The 18644-nt window shown below is 35.1% G+C and overlaps 1 protein-coding gene across 22 annotated transcripts in view; it reads right to left on the bottom strand.

Annotated features, from left to right (window-relative positions):
* The window catches only part of LOC137627783 (titin-like), a 218029-nt gene that overhangs the window by 119648 nt on the left and 79737 nt on the right, over window positions 1-18644 (bottom strand). For all 22 annotated transcript variants that reach the window (XM_068359103.1, XM_068359107.1, XM_068359108.1 and 19 more), the window contains 12 exons: window positions 18288-18464; window positions 15683-18104; window positions 15102-15392; window positions 14686-14917; window positions 14391-14562; window positions 13804-13990; window positions 12146-12354; window positions 11770-11891; window positions 8050-8134; window positions 6915-7794; window positions 6629-6786; window positions 6159-6353 (listed from right to left, as the gene is read on the bottom strand). In XM_068359103.1, the coding sequence (XP_068215204.1) occupies window positions 6159-6353; window positions 6629-6786; window positions 6915-7794; window positions 8050-8134; window positions 11770-11891; window positions 12146-12354; window positions 13804-13990; window positions 14391-14562; window positions 14686-14917; window positions 15102-15392; window positions 15683-18104; window positions 18288-18464 (5130 nt within the window). The remainder of the gene's footprint in view (window positions 1-6158; window positions 6354-6628; window positions 6787-6914; window positions 7795-8049; window positions 8135-11769; window positions 11892-12145; window positions 12355-13803; window positions 13991-14390; window positions 14563-14685; window positions 14918-15101; window positions 15393-15682; window positions 18105-18287; window positions 18465-18644) is intronic.

Raw genomic sequence — 18644 nt, 5'->3', positions numbered from 1 at the left:
AATCCACAGTCGCAATTACCCCATATTTACATGAAATGCGCCATGCTCTGCACAACTATAACAGTAATTGATTCAGGCGATATATATAATTTTATATATATTATATATATATACATATATATATATATATATATATACATATACTATACACATATATATATATATACATATACATATATATATATATATATATATATATATATATATATATATATATATGTGTGTGTGTGTGTGTGTGTGCGTGTGTGTATAGTATATGTGTATTTATAAACGCATATATATATATATATATATATATATATATATATATATATATATATATATATATATATCTATATATATATATATATATATATATATATATATATTTATATATAGCATTACATGGTATTACAGCACATGATCAGAAGAGAAAAACCAGTCCAACGCCCCTCTACAATCTGCTATCTGATTTCAAAAGCACTTTATGCGTCTGGGTGTTGCGGTTTTATACGTTCATTTCGAAAGGGCCGCATCAACAGCGATCAGAATAAGCTAGATTCGCCTCTCTGTTAGGAGAGCTTAAGTGTCGTTATCGTACATCAATTCTGAACTCTATTGCGAAGAACACATCTCTTATTGCATTACTCTCATTTAATCCCTGCCTGGTTAAGCTCCCGGTGAAGTCTCAGAATTTTCGGGTTGGTTGCTTGTTTTAACCACATAATAATCATAAGGTAAAGCTTGAATTTCATAAGCTTTAAAAATATCACCCCGGAATTTAAAAAGGTATTTGTTTATATATGTAAGTCTACATACCAATTCTAATATTATTTGCTATGATGCTCACATCTGACATATCTTTCATCCACAGGGAACACTCAGTCTGATCATGTTAGATAGGACGTTGCGAGTGCGTGTGTACGTCCGTTATGCTATATTCTATTTACTGATTAATGTGGTATGAGGCTTTAGAATGCATTCCTTTAATTGCACTAATATATCAAAGCTCGATGGAATGACAGATAAAAGGATCTGCAGCCTACTATATGCTCTGCTTAGAATTGAAACGTCAAATAAGTGCATCGCTCTGCACTATAAATAGACAACTAAACGGTGACCAATTTTCTCATTGACAGTGACAGCTCTCGAGATGTCTTAAGCATATTGGCCTTTATACATCTTAACCTCCCTTTCTTTCTCTGACCCGAAGATTTTGTTATTTGGTATTTTTAGCCTTGTTAATGGTCAGTCAAATAATAGATGACAGAAATAAATGAGGCCTGTACACTTGAACATTTGGAAAGGCATAAGTTACTGGATAAGAACATCATTAAATTGTATAAAATTCAGTACAGATCTGGAATCATTCCGCCTCCTAATGTCAAGACATTAGCATTACTGATACATCTATGTGGGTATAAAAAGGTTCAACTTTTGAATTCCATATACATATATATATATATATATATATATATATATATATATATATATATATATATATATATATATATATATATATATATATATATAAACTAATACCTGATTTAATTATTGATTTCAAAACGTTACATTAATAACTACTATTTCTAATAGATCTTCATTCCCTTGAATTAATGTTCTCGGAGAATTTACTATGCCAAGAACGGTCACCATTTTTCTTTCGTTCAATTTTGTTTTATAATTGGCAACATACGCCATACGGGTTTCTCCCTTCATAAACGATGTAAGAAACACTAAATTTATTCTGCAATATAAGAAAACTAATTCGACGACGTGGCAAAATGCCGATTCGAGCGCCCACGTAGATATCTAAAGACCAACACATGTTATCTGGTACCTGTCATTTTGGGTCAAATTAGCGTGCAGCGGTGAATAACATGTATACGACTTCACAGGTGTGCGCGAAGAGGTGAATAATTTTCGAAAGTCTCACAACACTTGTGGCGAAGCATATATTACTCCGCAGAATTCTACGTTATAAATATCTCTTCCGAGTTTCATATAGCTACGATTTACAAGTACATTTTATCTTTATTGCATAGACTTGAAAATGGTTAAATAATTATTCTAATTTATAAATTACATCCTAAGCACCTTTTTTTAAATATGATATTTTCCTTAATAATGTATTTTAGAAAATTTAAGCTTAAATTCTCAACAAAATCGTCCAAAGTTAAGGCAGTCATCAAGGACCTCACATTTTAATAAAAGAATACAAAAATAGAAAATAAAGCCTGGACCTCTACACAATTTACGAAAATAAAATTGGTAATATCACAAGGACTACTGTACAAGCCCCAGTAATAATATCACTATGATCTCCTACTGTGCCTGATTCTAAACAAAAACGAAAAGTAGAAAAAACACGTGTTGGTTGGGGAGAGGAGGGGGGGGGAGGGTTACTTGGATTTCTCAGCCGCTCCATCAAAGCCAAGCTACAGGAGGAGAAACGGTAATATTAGGATACATCAGAAGGATAGAAATAAAACAGGGAAACCCTGGCGACGCGGATGGAGGTGATTTTATTATATTTGTCTTTTTCTCGACCATTTCCTTAGTGTAATGTTGATATGGTTTTGGTTAAAAGTGCAGGTACACTTAAAAAAAAAAAACTCATTTTAATTAGAAATTCTCCGTAAAAGTATACTGTTCTCAGCAGTATTCCTGTAAAATACAGGCGGACGTATTATTTACCCTACTTTGTTATTATCTTTTACGGCTTGATGACCGTAATATCACTCTTTAACGACAACATTTCCGTTTTTGAAACAGTAAATACCTGGCAAATTCTATTCCAGGATTTTTACCGTCTTTTTACGGCAAATTTTTAACAGTGTACACTCAAGTGAGCTTGCTCATATTTCAGAGTATTTTGGTGAATATCTTACATTTCAGTTTGTAACTGAAATATGAATAATAATGATGAGGTAAAGTAGCAACGGTCATCTTATGTGCGTATACTTATCGATAATGTAAGTTATTATATTTCGTAATATCCAGTCTTTCACTACGATCACCACTATTCCTTAACCTATTTTGTATTGGCAACGAATCTAATCTCTTATTTAGTAGGTAAAACAACATGTTCTACCAACTACAATTTCGACTTGTGTCAGTCTAACTTTCCCTGCTGTATGTATATACGTGTGTGCGTGCGTTGTAGTGTGTATGTACTTGTGAAGCCACAGCTGCATCCCTGATTTATGGGACAAGAACAAAAAAATCCAATTTCCGGAGCGGTAAAAATCCCAAGAGAAACACAAAATGTTAAGAAATATATACATTTATTTAACAGAGTTTCCTGATGCCAAAGAATGCGGAGGTCATGAAAGAAATAAATAAGTGTTAAGATATACTATATAAAGAAGCATCACGATGGGGAAGCAAGAGGACTATCTATTACGGACTGAATATATAAGAGATGTTTGCTCAGAATTGCATGAAAAGTTCTGAAAAAAGCAACTGAAAAAGTAACTGAAAGCCACTTTACGGGAGAACCATGTTTTTGCAAATCAAAGAAATACAGAAAAAAATGAGGAATATAATAATATAAAATGAATACAGAAAAGGCAAATATTCTCAGCGAGAAAATTAAATGAAACAGACTTGGCAACAGAAAAAGGACAAATGAGAGATAAGATATTTTAACGTGAAAACAAATGTGAAGATGTACATCTGGCACTGATAATCGCGTGACCCAAAACAATGCCAAAGCAATCTTTTTAAAAATATATTTCGCATTTCTATTACAGCTCAGGTCCCATTTTTTAAAGAATTCTTACGCGAAAGCCGAAAGCTTGTCAAATAATTTGTTTTCATAATACATACATTTATACGTTTATTTAAATTATTCGTTACTTGTCCTGTGTGGTATTTTATTTCCAGATTCTATTGTCAACAGCATATCAATATTATTTTGAGTGCTTAGCGCATATATATATATATATATATATATATATATATATATATATATATATATATATATATTTATATTTATATATATATATATATATATATGTATATATAGTATACATAAGTGTATATATATATATATATATATATATATATATATATATATATATATATATATATATATATATATATATATATATATATATATATATATATATATATATATATATATATATATATATATATATATATATATATATATATATATATATATATACTGTATACAGTATATATACATATAGAGTATATTGTAAATATAATTACATTTACTGCTTAACCAGAGTATGTTTGTATATAAAACCACTCTATTAGAAGCAAGAAACGCAAAACGGGACTGGCTAGCAGCCACATCTCATATCTCGTTGCATAACCCGATAACGACACCCAACAGCAGGGCCAACTGCGTGTTCCGCTTTTCGGTCATCGATTGCAATGGGATGTTATTCAGGTTATCGAACCTTTATTTGTATACCAGGGTCTAACACTGGACCAGTCTGATACTCCTATGTTAAGTGATTTAGGATCTAATTCTATAGGTTTAATGCTTCGTGTAGCGAGAAGTATTTTATAATGCGAGGTATGAAGGGGTAATACAAGGTGCTTTGATATATGCAGTTTAAAAGTTTATAAAACCATGTCATCATCTTTGATTATATGCAATTTGAAAGTTGATTTATTCTCAGATTTTAGGATATAATCAATAAAAAGCTTTTCTTACTATATATATATATATATATATATATATATATATATATATATATATATATATATATATATATATTAACACACACACACTCGTACAAACAAAATCCCTCTGCCCAACACCTGAACCTGAACATACATATATATGTGTGTGTTTGTGCGTTCAGCAAATAGCCATTTTCACTGCCACATTCATCCTTCTACTGCTAAATCATAGATCAAAACCCTATGCTGTAAAACCTCCAAAACATAAATAACTTCATACTTCAATACAAAACGTTCACCAGCAGCATGTCTCAACCCCCTACAAACATTTCGGCACTCAACCTAATAAGCCTTCCACATTATCTGTCAAACCGTTACAGGTTACCACCTTCCTTTCCTACATCATGGAGCGTCTGAATTAAACGCCGTTTTCATTAATCTATTGTCGCTCAATCTCTACTTATGGCCGGGTCACTTTAAAATACTCTTATCTGTTCTTTGACATACGCGAATCTATTTTATATCTGCGTATCTTCACATTTCTCTACAACTTCGGTGTTTTTTATTTCATTTCATTTGAATTCAGCATGCACTCTCGTGAGCACTTTCACGCAGTTATATATATATATATATATATATATATATATATATATATATATATATATATATATATATATATATATATATATATATGAGAGAGAGAGAGAGAGAGAGAGAGAGAGAGAGAGAGAGAGAGAGAGAGAGAGAGAGAGAGAGAGAGAGAGAGAGAGAGAGAAAATCTAAACTTGGGATTGATTTAAAAGATTTTCTTATCATGAAAAATAAAAACATCACCACTTGATAATATACACACATATTTTGTTTTTAAATAAAATAAAATACCACTAAATAGTTCAATCTTATTTTTGGATACTTTGAAATAATTGTTAAACTTGAAAACCAACGACTCTGAGAAAAATAAAAATCATATTTCTTCAATATGAAATCATTGACAATTCACACGTGACATTTTATTGTTCAACTCCCAGCATTCTAAAGTGCAAGCGTAATGTATACATTATTTTCTTTCAGGCGAAGTTGCAATAACTTCCTGCATCTGTTATTTTTGCACAAATAGGCATCAAATTTGGAATTAAATTATAAACAGAAACTCCTACAGCTTCATAATAAGAATCTCCCAATACAATAAAGAGCAAGTGTCTGACAATATATATATATGTATATATATATATATATATATATATATATATATATATATATATATACATATATATATATATATTCCGGTCACGCCCAGCTCCCCCCCAACCCAACCCACGGGAAGGAGAGAGAGATAGTGGTCATTCCCTGGTGACAGAGGGTTGCATATGCGTGCATATCCATATATCTAGCCGTCATCTTTTACAGGTCACATACACTAGTAAACAATAAAATCCCCATGCATATGTGTTCATATAAATAACGCTTGCAGAGCAGAATACATAAAAGCATCTTTGATCTCCTTCAACGATACTCACTTCGAAATCTCTTGAGTGCGGGATGAGAGCGCCCTCTCGGTACCACTGGACGGTCGGTGCGGGTGACCCAGTAACGACGGTGTTGAAACGCACGCCTTCACCCTCTTCGACGGTCACGGGTTCGAGGGACGCTACCGTGGGTGGTTCTTCCGCGTGTTGGGGTTGGACCACTTGCAGTTTAGCTTCTAGTGTGCACTGGAATTACATGAAAAGAACAATAGTAGGTAAAATGACTACATAAAATACAGTATTTATTTACTTCTATAGTGGGTAAAATGACTACATAAAATACAGTATTTATCTACTTCTAAAGTAGGTAAAATGACCTCATAAAATACAGTATTTATTTACGTTTGTTCTTTAAACATAGGTCAAATGGAAACTAAGTCTTGAATCATATGAGAAATTAATCAGAAAATTTTACACCTCATGAAATTGGAAAAAAAACAACACGATTAAAATGATCTCACCTTGCCAGAGTTATTAGTAGCAATGCAGTAGTAAGTGCCCTCATCTTCAGGGAAAGCCTGAGAAATCTTTAGGGCATAATGGTCTTCATCAGAGGTCATTGTGAAATATTTGCTTTGTTTGATGTACTGCTTGCCCTTGTACCATTGTACAGTTGGTTCTGAGAAATAAAGATGACAGAAATTACTTTGGAGATCTTGAATACATCATTGTAAGCATTGTGTTTCTAGTCAAAATGTTTCAGAATTAATACCATACATAAAAAGTAACAAATAAAAGTAAACTCACTAGGTGACGCCTGAATGATGCATTCGAACACAGCGCCTTGCCCTTCTTGAACGGTCACAGATTTGAGTTTCTGCAAAATCTGTGGCGGTTGTGGGGCACCAACGGGCGTTTTTGGTTGTTGCGGGGTCTTGGGTGGACGGGGTCCAGCAACCTCTACAGCTGCTTGACATCTTGCTTCACCTGCCTTGTTGATGGCCACACACTCGTAATTGGCACTGTCCTCAGGCACAGCCTCAATGATCAAAAGAGTGTAGGTGTCATCTTCTCTGACCATTTTGTAATGCGAGTCCTGTGCCAGCTTTCGGCCGTTCTTTAGCCAGTAGGTGTCAATGGGCTGAGTACCATGGATTTTGGAATCGAGTCTCACTAAGTTGCCAGGTGTGGCGATAGTGTCTTGGATTGTCTGTGTGAAACTTGGTGGAATAACGCCGGCACGAGACTGTTTTCTCTCTTCTACTACTAAATTTGCTGAGCACTTGGCTCGTCCTCCCCTGTTTTCAGCGACGCAGGCAAACACGCCAGAGTCCTCCATGAACACTTCACGAATCATCAGGATGCTACGGTCACCAAAGGTATGAATTTGGAAATCAGGAGAGCTTGTGATAGGGAAGTCCTCGCGATACCATTGTACGGTAGGATTGGGCTCGCCGTCAAACTCGACGTCGAAGCGGGCGCCTTCCCTTTCAAAAGCTCTGCAGGGCTGGATCTTCTTAGTGAAGAATGGAGGTTTGGCGGGCTTTTGAGGTGGACCTTGAACGACACGCTCAGTTGTCTTGCCTTTGTGCTCCATTTCAGTGGTCTCGGTTGCTGTGATCTTTCGAGTGATTTCAAGATCACCCTGGACTTCCTTTTGGGTCTGTTTTTGAGTTGATGTGTGAATCTAGAAAGAGCGAAAAATTATTGTTACAAACGTAATAGCTTAGGGTTTATAAAACTGAAATCTAAACAATTGCATATATATATATATATATATATATATATATATATATATATATATATATATATATATATATATATAAGAAAACCTATTTGGTGAAGAGTCAGGGGATGCCCCTTGCAAATTATAAGAAGAAATCTGAGAGAAAAGTTCAAACCTAATATAAACATTTATTGATAAATGATACAAAAGACTTACTTCTTTGCCATGGACGGTAGATTCTGAAGGTTCGGGTTCCCTGTGATACATAGTGGATTCGTCCTGAAGGACTTCCTTGGATTCCCTTTATATAAAAAGAAAGTGGGTAACAACATAGACCAAAGACGGTGATAAAGATCTAGCTAAACTTTCATCTAATTTTAGAAATCTCTTAAATCAATATCTTAATTGCTTTAACCCTGTTTCCTGATAAATTATCTTAAACAGTGTGTTAAGATTTTATAAATTGCCTGAAGCGAATTATATAATTGATTTAATAATGGATATTCTTGTATGCTTTGGCTGCTACTAAAGGGGATTGTCTGTTTATATGTATATTTGTATAAAGGACAAGCCATCAACTATATCTGTAATGATTTAAAACTTTAAAAATAATTAAAATTGCATTGTCATAAACTATATTTTATTTCTTAATTAACTTATAGTTGTGCATTTTGAATTTTAGTGTTAAACTTATGATGTTAGTGATTAAAAGTTTGCTTCATCTCTATACCTAATAGAAGGCCAACTACCAATGCCTGAGAGTTTGATAAATGCTTTCGTACAACAACAACTACTAAAAGATTCGTATATGCAACTGAAGAGAAAGAAAGGGCATGCGATCAACTCTAACATAATAACATAATGAGCTGTAATGAAATATCATTAATTGCACCTCTTGTCGCAATAAAGGAAAAAGAGTACTACAATCAGAGAAAACACGATGTTAAATCAACCAATACCAAAAGAGTGTAAAATTTTGATCAAATCATTTGTGTTTTTATCTTTTAGTGTAGGAGGGAAACCAAACTACTCTTAAGGAAATTTGTGACATTTGGGGTATGTGGGATTGAGATACTGGGTTCTTTAAAGAAATCCTTCAACATGGGTCCTGTGAATTTTCGGTAAAAACAAATAAACAATAATCGACGTAAGAGCAATATTCACGAGCAGAAAGTGTTTAGAGTGAGGAGTGTTATAGCTTCAAACTAAATCCATTGTTTATTCTTATATATCTTAACTATTAATTAGGATAATGAAAATATGAATTGATGTTTTACAAGACAAAAATCTAAAAAGGCATTTAGTTTCATATAGAAATATATTGAATGATCAAAATGATTAATTCATTTGTTTATATCTCATTTATGAATGCTCGTGAATACAGTTGTAAATTATACAAAGAAAATCATATAATCAATCCAAATGAAATAATAATTTCAAGTCAATCAAAGTAAATAAGAACCATTGAACAAATATACTAAAAAAAACCATAAGAAATAAAAATAAAGAACATGAAGACATAAAAATTTGGAACCAGAAGCTCACACTGGAGAGCTCTTCTACATTAATTTCTTCTGCGGCCTTACAACCAGATGCATCGCCTTCGATGAATGAGATTCTTTTTTTCTTCTGTCGAGAGTCAAAATGACCGTTAGTTCCTATCGCGACGTGGTTCTAGGAAGCCACCTGATCAGCAATCAACTTCTTTTTGGTCAAGAGACCAACGTGTTATGCAAATAATCCTTTCGTCTAGTTCAACAACCCAGTGAACAATCTTTTTATTTGAAGTAAGCATCGCTCTTTGATAAGTTAAAAGTCCTGATAAAATTCTTAAAAATCTTCTGTATTTGTGATGCTGGTAAAAGAATTGGAAGTTCTAATTCTACCAATTATCAAGACAAAATCCTATCTGGTATTATGAACATGTGAACTAATCAGATTACGACTTACCCAAAAAAGGCCCAATATATTAAGACCTACGCGAGTAAAAACTAGGCAATAATCGGTTCACTGAGCATTTTTGCTCTTCAATTAATATTTCAAATCAGAGGGAAATTTCAATGAATGTCCAATGACCATATATACATCTGAACTTAATCTGATTAGGTATTTAGAGTTGCCAATCAGGAGAAATCCTAGAAGAAATGCCTTCCCCAGTGAGTGTCAACAGATTCTCCTTCACCGTCAGGTTTTCAGGAATCGGCTATGCTTTCAGTCAAGTCAAGGGGACTCTAACTTTGACAAAAATTTAATCGTATGTCTAGAATGGATGTTAGTTCATAAGCGAGGTGTTGGACGAATTTACTCAAAATGAATATGGTAAAATTGTCCTTCATCGTCAGGCTTTCTGAATACTGTGGCTACTGTGAAGTCATAAGTTTGGAAGAAGTGACGGATCACATCATATGTCGTATTGAGGAAAATATCTATTACAAGTATAGTAAAGTTGTACATCAGTGTAAAGTTTCACGGAGTCTTCTGATCTTGGTGCCTATTCAAGGGGACTCTAACTATGCCAAGAGTATAGTGATCAGCCAAGTGTAGGTCTCAGCTCTTGGGATAGGTCTCACATATATAAATCAAGTTTACATAATTTTAATAAAATTCTTCATTGAGCAAATGTCAAATGAATTCAAAAGGCAGTTGTGTTTTGTGAAGTCTCAGTTAATCCAGGTTGTGCACGCAAAATATGTTGTGTATTCTATAACAGAGTAAAGTAAATGTGTAGTCACTGTCAACATATACTTCAGAAGAACGGAAATGTAAAATATCTGTAAGAATGGCCAGAATTAAAGAAATGTAGATTTTATAGTGAGCATTCAAATCCATAAATAATGTATTCAGAAAGACTAAGGTGTCCATGTTATATACACACTATCCTTCAAAACCATAATTTACATATGGAATAACGGCAATGTAATATTTTTTTTTTTCTTTCAAGTAGAATGTACTGTTCACACTATTATAGCATCTAGTAACACCAATACAAATTGAATAAAACATAACCTTTCAAAATAAGCTCAAAATTTTCTTAACATAGGTACTGTTAAATACTGAGAAATTCCCTCGATATGTCATTAAGTTCAAAAGATTTTTGTTCAGCTCAAATATGTCCATACAAATTTCATTTTGCCATGGATGTTCCAGACCACAAAATATAATTGAAAAAAATATATGAGAACGTCTCCTAAAAAAATCTAATTTTGAATTGATATTCCTACATAGTATATTATATATGGTATTGGTTGACAAACTGTCCATTGGCTATTCCTGTTTCTGTACAGTGTTTCTATGTGCGTGAGACTAAAATTTCATATGTTAATATGACTGTGCATTAGTGAGCAAGTAAGTGAAATCATCTAAAAGAAAATGTAGAAAGAATGAGCTAGACTTCTACACATGATTAAGATATTCTTATGATCCCAAGTTCCTGGAATATAGTTTTTATAAGACTTTACTGTTTGGGAATTTGTGTATCAATATAATCTCCAAATTCTATTATGTATCATTGGAAACCAAAGTATTTTGTGGTACAGTATGTAAAACTTAATCAAATTCACTGCTTAACAAAACCTTAGTTTCCCAGTAAGATAAGTCTCTTCCTGGATTGAGATTTAGTTTTATTTTGATTGTCAGCAAAGCTACAACCAATTATAAGAATACATAATCAAGTCATTCAACTGTAAAAGTATGTGCTATCTAATGTGCTACTATACCTTTTACAGCATATGAAAATCTCTTCTTGAAATTACTAGTCGTTCATGTGTCAATAATAAACTATGGAAATTAAGCTGTGTTAACTAATCATATGTAATTCTAGAACAGAAGCCTTAGATATTTAACTGATAATTCCATATTAAGAAATTACTAGCTCGAAGAAAGTAAGAGAACTACAGTACTAAAGCATAATAAAACAAATAGGATAATGACACTTACAGTGATTCTTCGTAGCGAGACGCCATTCCCTTGGCAAGCGAGTGTTTGCTTGCCTGGTCAATTGGAGATGCAAACATATGTCCTTCCTTATGACGACCCTTAATCCTCTGTGTGTTCTCAAGCTGATTGGAAATGAGTGAGAATTGAAGCATCAATAACCCGTATGATCCTTAGAATTCTTGGATACACGCTTATTACTATTTACCAAAAATCATAACTCCTCTAAAGATTAAGAACAGAAATATCACTAAAATTTCATTTTCTAATTTAAAATCCAATTAATAGCATCACAGCCAGATGATCTTAATATGTAAACCTCAAGGGATAATTAAGTAAAACAGCTATATAGATCTGAAAAGTCTTCTGACAAACTTACCTCCTTAATCTTTTCTCCTGCATTTTTGCTTTTGGCCACTTTCTGCCACTCTGTTTCTTCAACCTTATCGACTGGCCTGGCCATATATTCACCAAATTTAGATTCGTGGATGATAGAGTAATCACTGTCAATCTTCTCCTCAAAGACTCTATCCAGTTCTGACTCTTGCCTCTCTTTCTGGTAAGTCTTGAGGTCATAGTCATACCAGGCTACAGAGATACCAAACAAATTAATGCCCAACCCTCCCGCCAGCACGGTAGGGTGCATGCGCCTTACCACCACCGATTTCTGGCTAACAGGACACAAGATACTAAAAAAAGGGGGTTCATCAGACAGGGTAAAACGACCAGGCATGTCTGGTACATTCTAACAGAGTGACTGGAGGAATGCTAAGGGAAAGATTTTCTACTTTTTAAATCTAAAGGTGATAGATGCAGCACACAGGTATTGCAAAAGGTGACAATACTTCAGTTACAAAAGGTAAGAGCACATGTGTCATCATGAATATTTATATATATCTATATATATAAAGTGTGACTGTACATTTATTACAAGAGCTGATGTACTGAGGAAAATATATTACTAGAGTTGTTTACAATGTGAATGGATGAAGAGAACGAATTTCATATTTATATATGCAACTTGATATTACACTAGATTGTACAGTTTATATATGAACAGCATGCAATGGAAACAAACATAAAGTCAGAAGAATAGCATACACCTAAAACGTACAAAATATCAGAATATAGAACAGTATTAGAAAAAAATTGGGGCATGTAGCAAGGCCTTTTCTAAGTTAACATCGAGGTCACATTTAGTAAAAGTACCAACTAGTTAGATTAAAGGGTAAGAGGTTGGGGGAAGGATGTAGGTAAAACTAAATCAAACAAAGCTATAAGAACACAAGCGCTTTGAACCAAAGAACATACCCTTTAAACCCTTACCTTTAGCAGACTTACCAAATAATAACATTGAAGAGTAAAATGAAGAAATAAAAAGGGGAAGAGGACTGTATTTGAGGGCAATGATTATGTTAGTTTTAGGTGATAAATTTGCATAAAAACACATTTTTGGTGTATTTTCCGTTTCATTAGAAACAAAGGTGAGTGTAGCATAGAAGTGTTGTTAGCACTAATGTACAGCATATTTTGTGCAAGCATACTTATCCCCATCTGAATTTCCATGAACATCAAGTCGGAGCAATCTAAAATCTTTGTGTACTGAAGAGGTAAAACTTATTTTCACATGATTATTAAGCCCGTTTAAGCCTTAGTACAATGCTCCATATGACCCAAGATTTCAAATGAGGTTATTATGCCTAATCACATGAAAGTTTTGTATAGATCCTAATGAAGAAAGTGCTCAAGAAGCATAAGCTTTATGTAGGCCTCCGCTGCTACAGGATCAGCAACCAAACTTCCTTATCAAAAAATATCTATAAACCCTGGAAGAGAAAGGCATTACTAGATGTAAAAGCAGCAGTTTTTACCTAGAAGCGATAGAGAAGAGTGTGATTGGAATCTCCAGGTTCTTGGTTTTAACAAGTAACCCATTATACTAGATCAAGGAGGAATTTTTGATACTTGTATATGGGACTGTTAACCACAAGATCCAAGAGTTGAGATCAAGGGCTCCAGGGAAGGAATGACACTTACGTTTAGGAGAGCTCTTGAGGACTGCACGGTAATCGTCTTGCCTGGGCTTCACTGTGAGATCACAGCTTGCATAAGCTTCACCAAGAGAGTTTTTGCAGATGACCTCAACCTTACCATTGTCGTACTGGCGAGTCTTGGGAATGTCTAAGTGGAACATACCATCATACCAGATCTTGAAACGGGCGCCCTTGATTAAGAATATTAGAAATATGTTAATATTCTGCCTTAACAAATGACATTGAACATAAGTTACAGGAAATATTCCATTGAAGCTGAGAATGATTTTAGAGAACTGTTGACTTTTGTATAATTTAGAGTGGGGTATAATTTTTTTCGAATGATAAACTATTCAGTTTTCTGCAACATGATAAAAGGCCAAACAATATATGAAAGTAATAAGGTTGACATACATGGGAACTCATCTGGGACTGTATTCAAAATGCTAGATTAACTTCAAATGACAGTGATGCCAAACAGAGCCAGTCACTGAGAAATACTTCTCTTGAATAGTAATAAAAGTTATTTTTTGGAGCTGAGAAAAATTTCTCATTTAACATATTTTGGTAGGAAAAATTCCAATAACTTACGCTCATGGCTGCGCTGCCATTGACCATCCACATGACCCTTGGCTTAGGATGACCTGCTACACGGATACTGAAGCGAGCCCAGTCTCCTTCTTGTACAACCAAGCTCTCTGGCTTCTTCAGTACATCGGGCTTTGCTCGAGGCTTTTCCTCTTCAGTGGCAGCTTCTGGAGCCCTAGATAATAAAGATGGATACATTAAGAATATATTCTTATTTTAAAAAACAATCGTGTTGAATAAATTCTTAATGTACACAAATGGGGCATTAGTTATTACTGTGAAATTAAAAATTACTTACTGTTGCCAGGATGCTTCAAGTTCTCTGATCTTGTCTAGAGATTGCATACCCTTAGGAATCTGAGATTCATAAATGACACCTGGACGTCCTTGAGCCTTAAGTATAGCTTTGGTTTCATCCATGCCCCATTTATTGGTAGCTCTACAGAGATATTCACCAGAGTCTTCACCAAACACCCAGTTCATGGTAAGGGCAACATAACCAAAGTCATAAATGGGGGTGAGGCGATTCTCTGTGGAAGAAAAAATGAAATGATCTTAGTAAAGTTCTGGAAGCAATTACTATAAATTTTTTTCAATTAAAATATATATATTTTAATTGCTGAATTCTACCCATACATAACTCTGCTGTGATAAGTGTTTCTTAGTATTTTTGAAAACTCATAACTATAATAAGGAATTATAAAATTTACTCACTGTATGGTAGAGGGCGACCATTGAAGAACCATTCAACCTTCATGTTGGGATCACCAACTGGAGCTAACTGGCAATCAAATTTGCATTCTTCCATTTCCTTTAGGTCCTTGACATCTTTGATGTGTGTAACAAAACGAGGAGGCTGTCTCTTCTCAGCATCATAGATATCCTCTACAGTGAGCATCACCTCCTTGCAATACTTCTTCAAGGTTTCCTCCATCTGTGAAGCAAAGTCTTGGCCAGTCTTCATTCCCTTTGGAACCTGTGACTGGATAATCACATTCAGGCTTGCTGTTGAAATAGAAAATAGATTGAAATGAGTATAACTGTGTAGTTCATTCTTATAATGTGCTGTAATTTAAATCTAATCTACCTGAGATACAAGAGCATCACAATAAGTTCATATGAATACCTCATTCAAGATCTTAGTGAGGGTTAGGGTTATAATAATAAAGTTCTATAACATATACAAGGCCAATTTTAAGCTAGAAGTAACATAACTAGAATTCCATGAGTTCAAGATTACATAACCTTAACATAATTTTTAATAAATAACCACTAAAATACTATTATCTACAAACCTTTGGATTTCAGTGAAGCTCTTGTAAGATCTTGACCGAGCTTGTTGACAGCACGGCAAGTGTATTCACCAGAATCTTCAGCATATGTATGAAGAAGCTCCAGTGTGACATGACCCAGTTCAAACATAGTCCTGAAACGATGACCACTCTGTAAGGGCTTGCCATCCTTGTACCATTCAATACGAAGATTGGGATCATTACGAGGTTCTACTCTAGCCTCAAAGAATGCTCTCTCACCTTCTTCCATTATCTGGTTCTTAATACCAATTGTAAATTTGGGAGCCATCATTTCAAGATCGGCTTCGTATTTCTCTGTCAATGGACCTCGTTCCAGCTCCTTGAGCTTTTCAGCTGTCATTCCTTGAGGAAGTTGAGTGCTAAGATCCACACCATGCTTAGAGCGCACATTCATAACAGCCTTGGTGGTGGCCATTCCCCATTTGTTGGTAGCACGGCAAATGTACTCACCACTATCACGAGCAAATGTCCATTCGAGGTCAAGTACAACAAAGCCAAAGTCATCCATCATGTGTACACGAGACCCAGCTGCAAGAGGCATTCCATTGTGGAACCACTCAATTCTCATAGAAGAATCACCAACAGGTTCTACTCTGCAATCAAAGTGAGCAGGTTGACCTTCAACCAGATCATTGATGTTTTGTAAATCAGTAACAAACCTGGGTGGTGCTGGTTTTTCTTCCTCAATCGGAACTGCCTCCTTCCTATACATGCTCTCTTCAAGTTTCTGAATGGATTCTGTGCAGTCCTTGTATCTCTGGGTAGCCTGAGGCTCTAGATTAATTGAGCTCTTGCTAGAAACAACTAGCTTGCATTCAACAGATGCTTCACCATGCTTGTTGATTGCTCGGCAAGTATAAGTACCACCATCTCTGCCATAGCAATTTGCCATTTCGAGGATAACATAACCAAAATCATTAATTGTCTTGATGCGGGAACCTGCTGAAAGAGGTCGTCCATTGTGATACCATTCAACGCGAAGGTTTGGATCACCTACAGGGAGAAGACGACATTCAAAGTGAGCAAGCTGGTTCTCCAAGATCTGAACATCCTTTGGTGTTGTAATAAACTGTGGAGGTTGTCCAGCATCTGTCGGTGTTGGCATATCAGGGGATTTAATCATAAGTCCTTCAAGCTCAGCAATCCTTTCCATGCCCTTCTGCATAGATTTTGGTAACTGACTCTCAAGAATAATAGACCTCTTACCTTCACATTTAAGATAGGCCTTTGTTACAGCTTCACCATAATCATTGTAGGCTCTACACATATATTCACCAGAGTCTTCTGGATAGATTGGAGACACTTCCATGATCACAAAGCCAAAGTCACAGAACTGACGGATACGAGAGCTATACTTCATCGGCTTGCCATTCCAGTACCATTCCACCTTCAACCGAGGATCATCAGTGGGAACTAACCGAGCTTCAAAGTGAGCATTTTCACCTTCCTTCATGCTATCAATGTTACTTAATGGAACTGTGAATTTGGGTGCCATGCCTACTCTCTCAGCCATCGTAGTGTCTTTCCTCATCCAGGCTGAATCTTCCAGAGTTTGGAGTTTTTGCAAACCACCTACCATTTCCCTTGGAATCTGAGGAGTCAAAATAAGATTTGCCTTGCTTAGGCACTTGAGAGTGGCAGATGTCTTGTCCTCACCTAGCTTATTAACAGCACGTGCTTCATAGACACCTGAGTCTTCTTCATAGCAGTACAAAATGTCGAGAATGACAATGCCAAAGTCATGGAAAGTCCTGTAACGGTGGCCAGAGGGAAGCTTTGTTCCATCTTTGTACCACTCAACAACGAGATTGGGGTCATTTACAGGCTTCAGGCGAGCTTCAAAGTGGGCACTCTGGCCTTCAACTAATCTTTCAATGTTGACGATTTGGGTGATGAACTTAGGAGGCTCAGCTGCTGTAGGTGAGGTAACTGCTTTGAGATCAGCCTTGTGACCTTCAAGAGCTGCAATCTTGTCAAGAGAACCAGGTTGAAGAGAATCAGTGTAAACTCCACCCATACCATGGCAATTAAGGAATGCCTTTGTTGTATCTTCACCATACTTGTTAGAAGCCTTACATAGCCATTCACCAGCATCATGATTTTGCAGGTAGGCAATATCCAACACGACAAAGCCAAAGTCACTGACAGTCTTGATACGAGTGGCATTACGTAAAGGTTCACCATTATGGAACCACTCAACCTTCATGTTAGGATCACCAATGGGAATCAGAGTGCATTCAAAGTGGGCTGAATCTCCATCCTTAAGGCCTTCTAAGCTCTGGATATGAGATGTGAATTTGGGTGGCTGGCCATGAGCCCGATCCACGCATTCAAACTTGACAGTGCATTCAGCTTTGCCCCATTTGTTAGAAGCACGGCATGTGTATTCACCAGAGTCTGAGATCTGAAACAGAATTGAACTTTGTTAGAGATAATCCATAAATGTACTGAAATTAGTAAAGTACTTTCAGATGTATGATTCGAGTCCTGAAATAAACTAATTGCATGAAAATAGTTTCTAAATAGGATTAATACATAACAATTATTCATTCACATTGAGATTTCCTCCCAACAATAAAAGACTTACCTTAGAACCAATGATCTCGAGGACAACCATTCCAAAGGCATACACAGTGCGTACTCTATGAGAGGCCTTGAGTGCCTCGCCATTGAAGAACCATTCAACTTTCATAGACTGGTCACCAATAGGAGTAAGCATTGCCTCAAAGTGAGCAATCTCACCTTCTTCAATGTTGGTAAGATCCTACCAGAAAAAAATAGTACAATATTTTAAAATTTATTATACTATTCTGAACTTAAAAAAATAAATGAAGCAAATATACATATTCAAATTTCAAGCTCAATACTTGTAGTGTGGAAGAATAAAAAATCTACATATTGGAAGTGAGTTAGTTTCTAATATCAAAAGAAATTTTCCCACAAT

This window comes from Palaemon carinicauda, chromosome 35 (genome assembly GCF_036898095.1).
Source record: "Palaemon carinicauda isolate YSFRI2023 chromosome 35, ASM3689809v2, whole genome shotgun sequence".
Classification (NCBI taxonomy): Eukaryota; Metazoa; Arthropoda; class Malacostraca; order Decapoda; family Palaemonidae; genus Palaemon; species Palaemon carinicauda.
The sequence above is the reverse complement of the archived record's forward strand: the minus strand, read 5'-3'. Positions and strand labels throughout refer to the sequence as shown.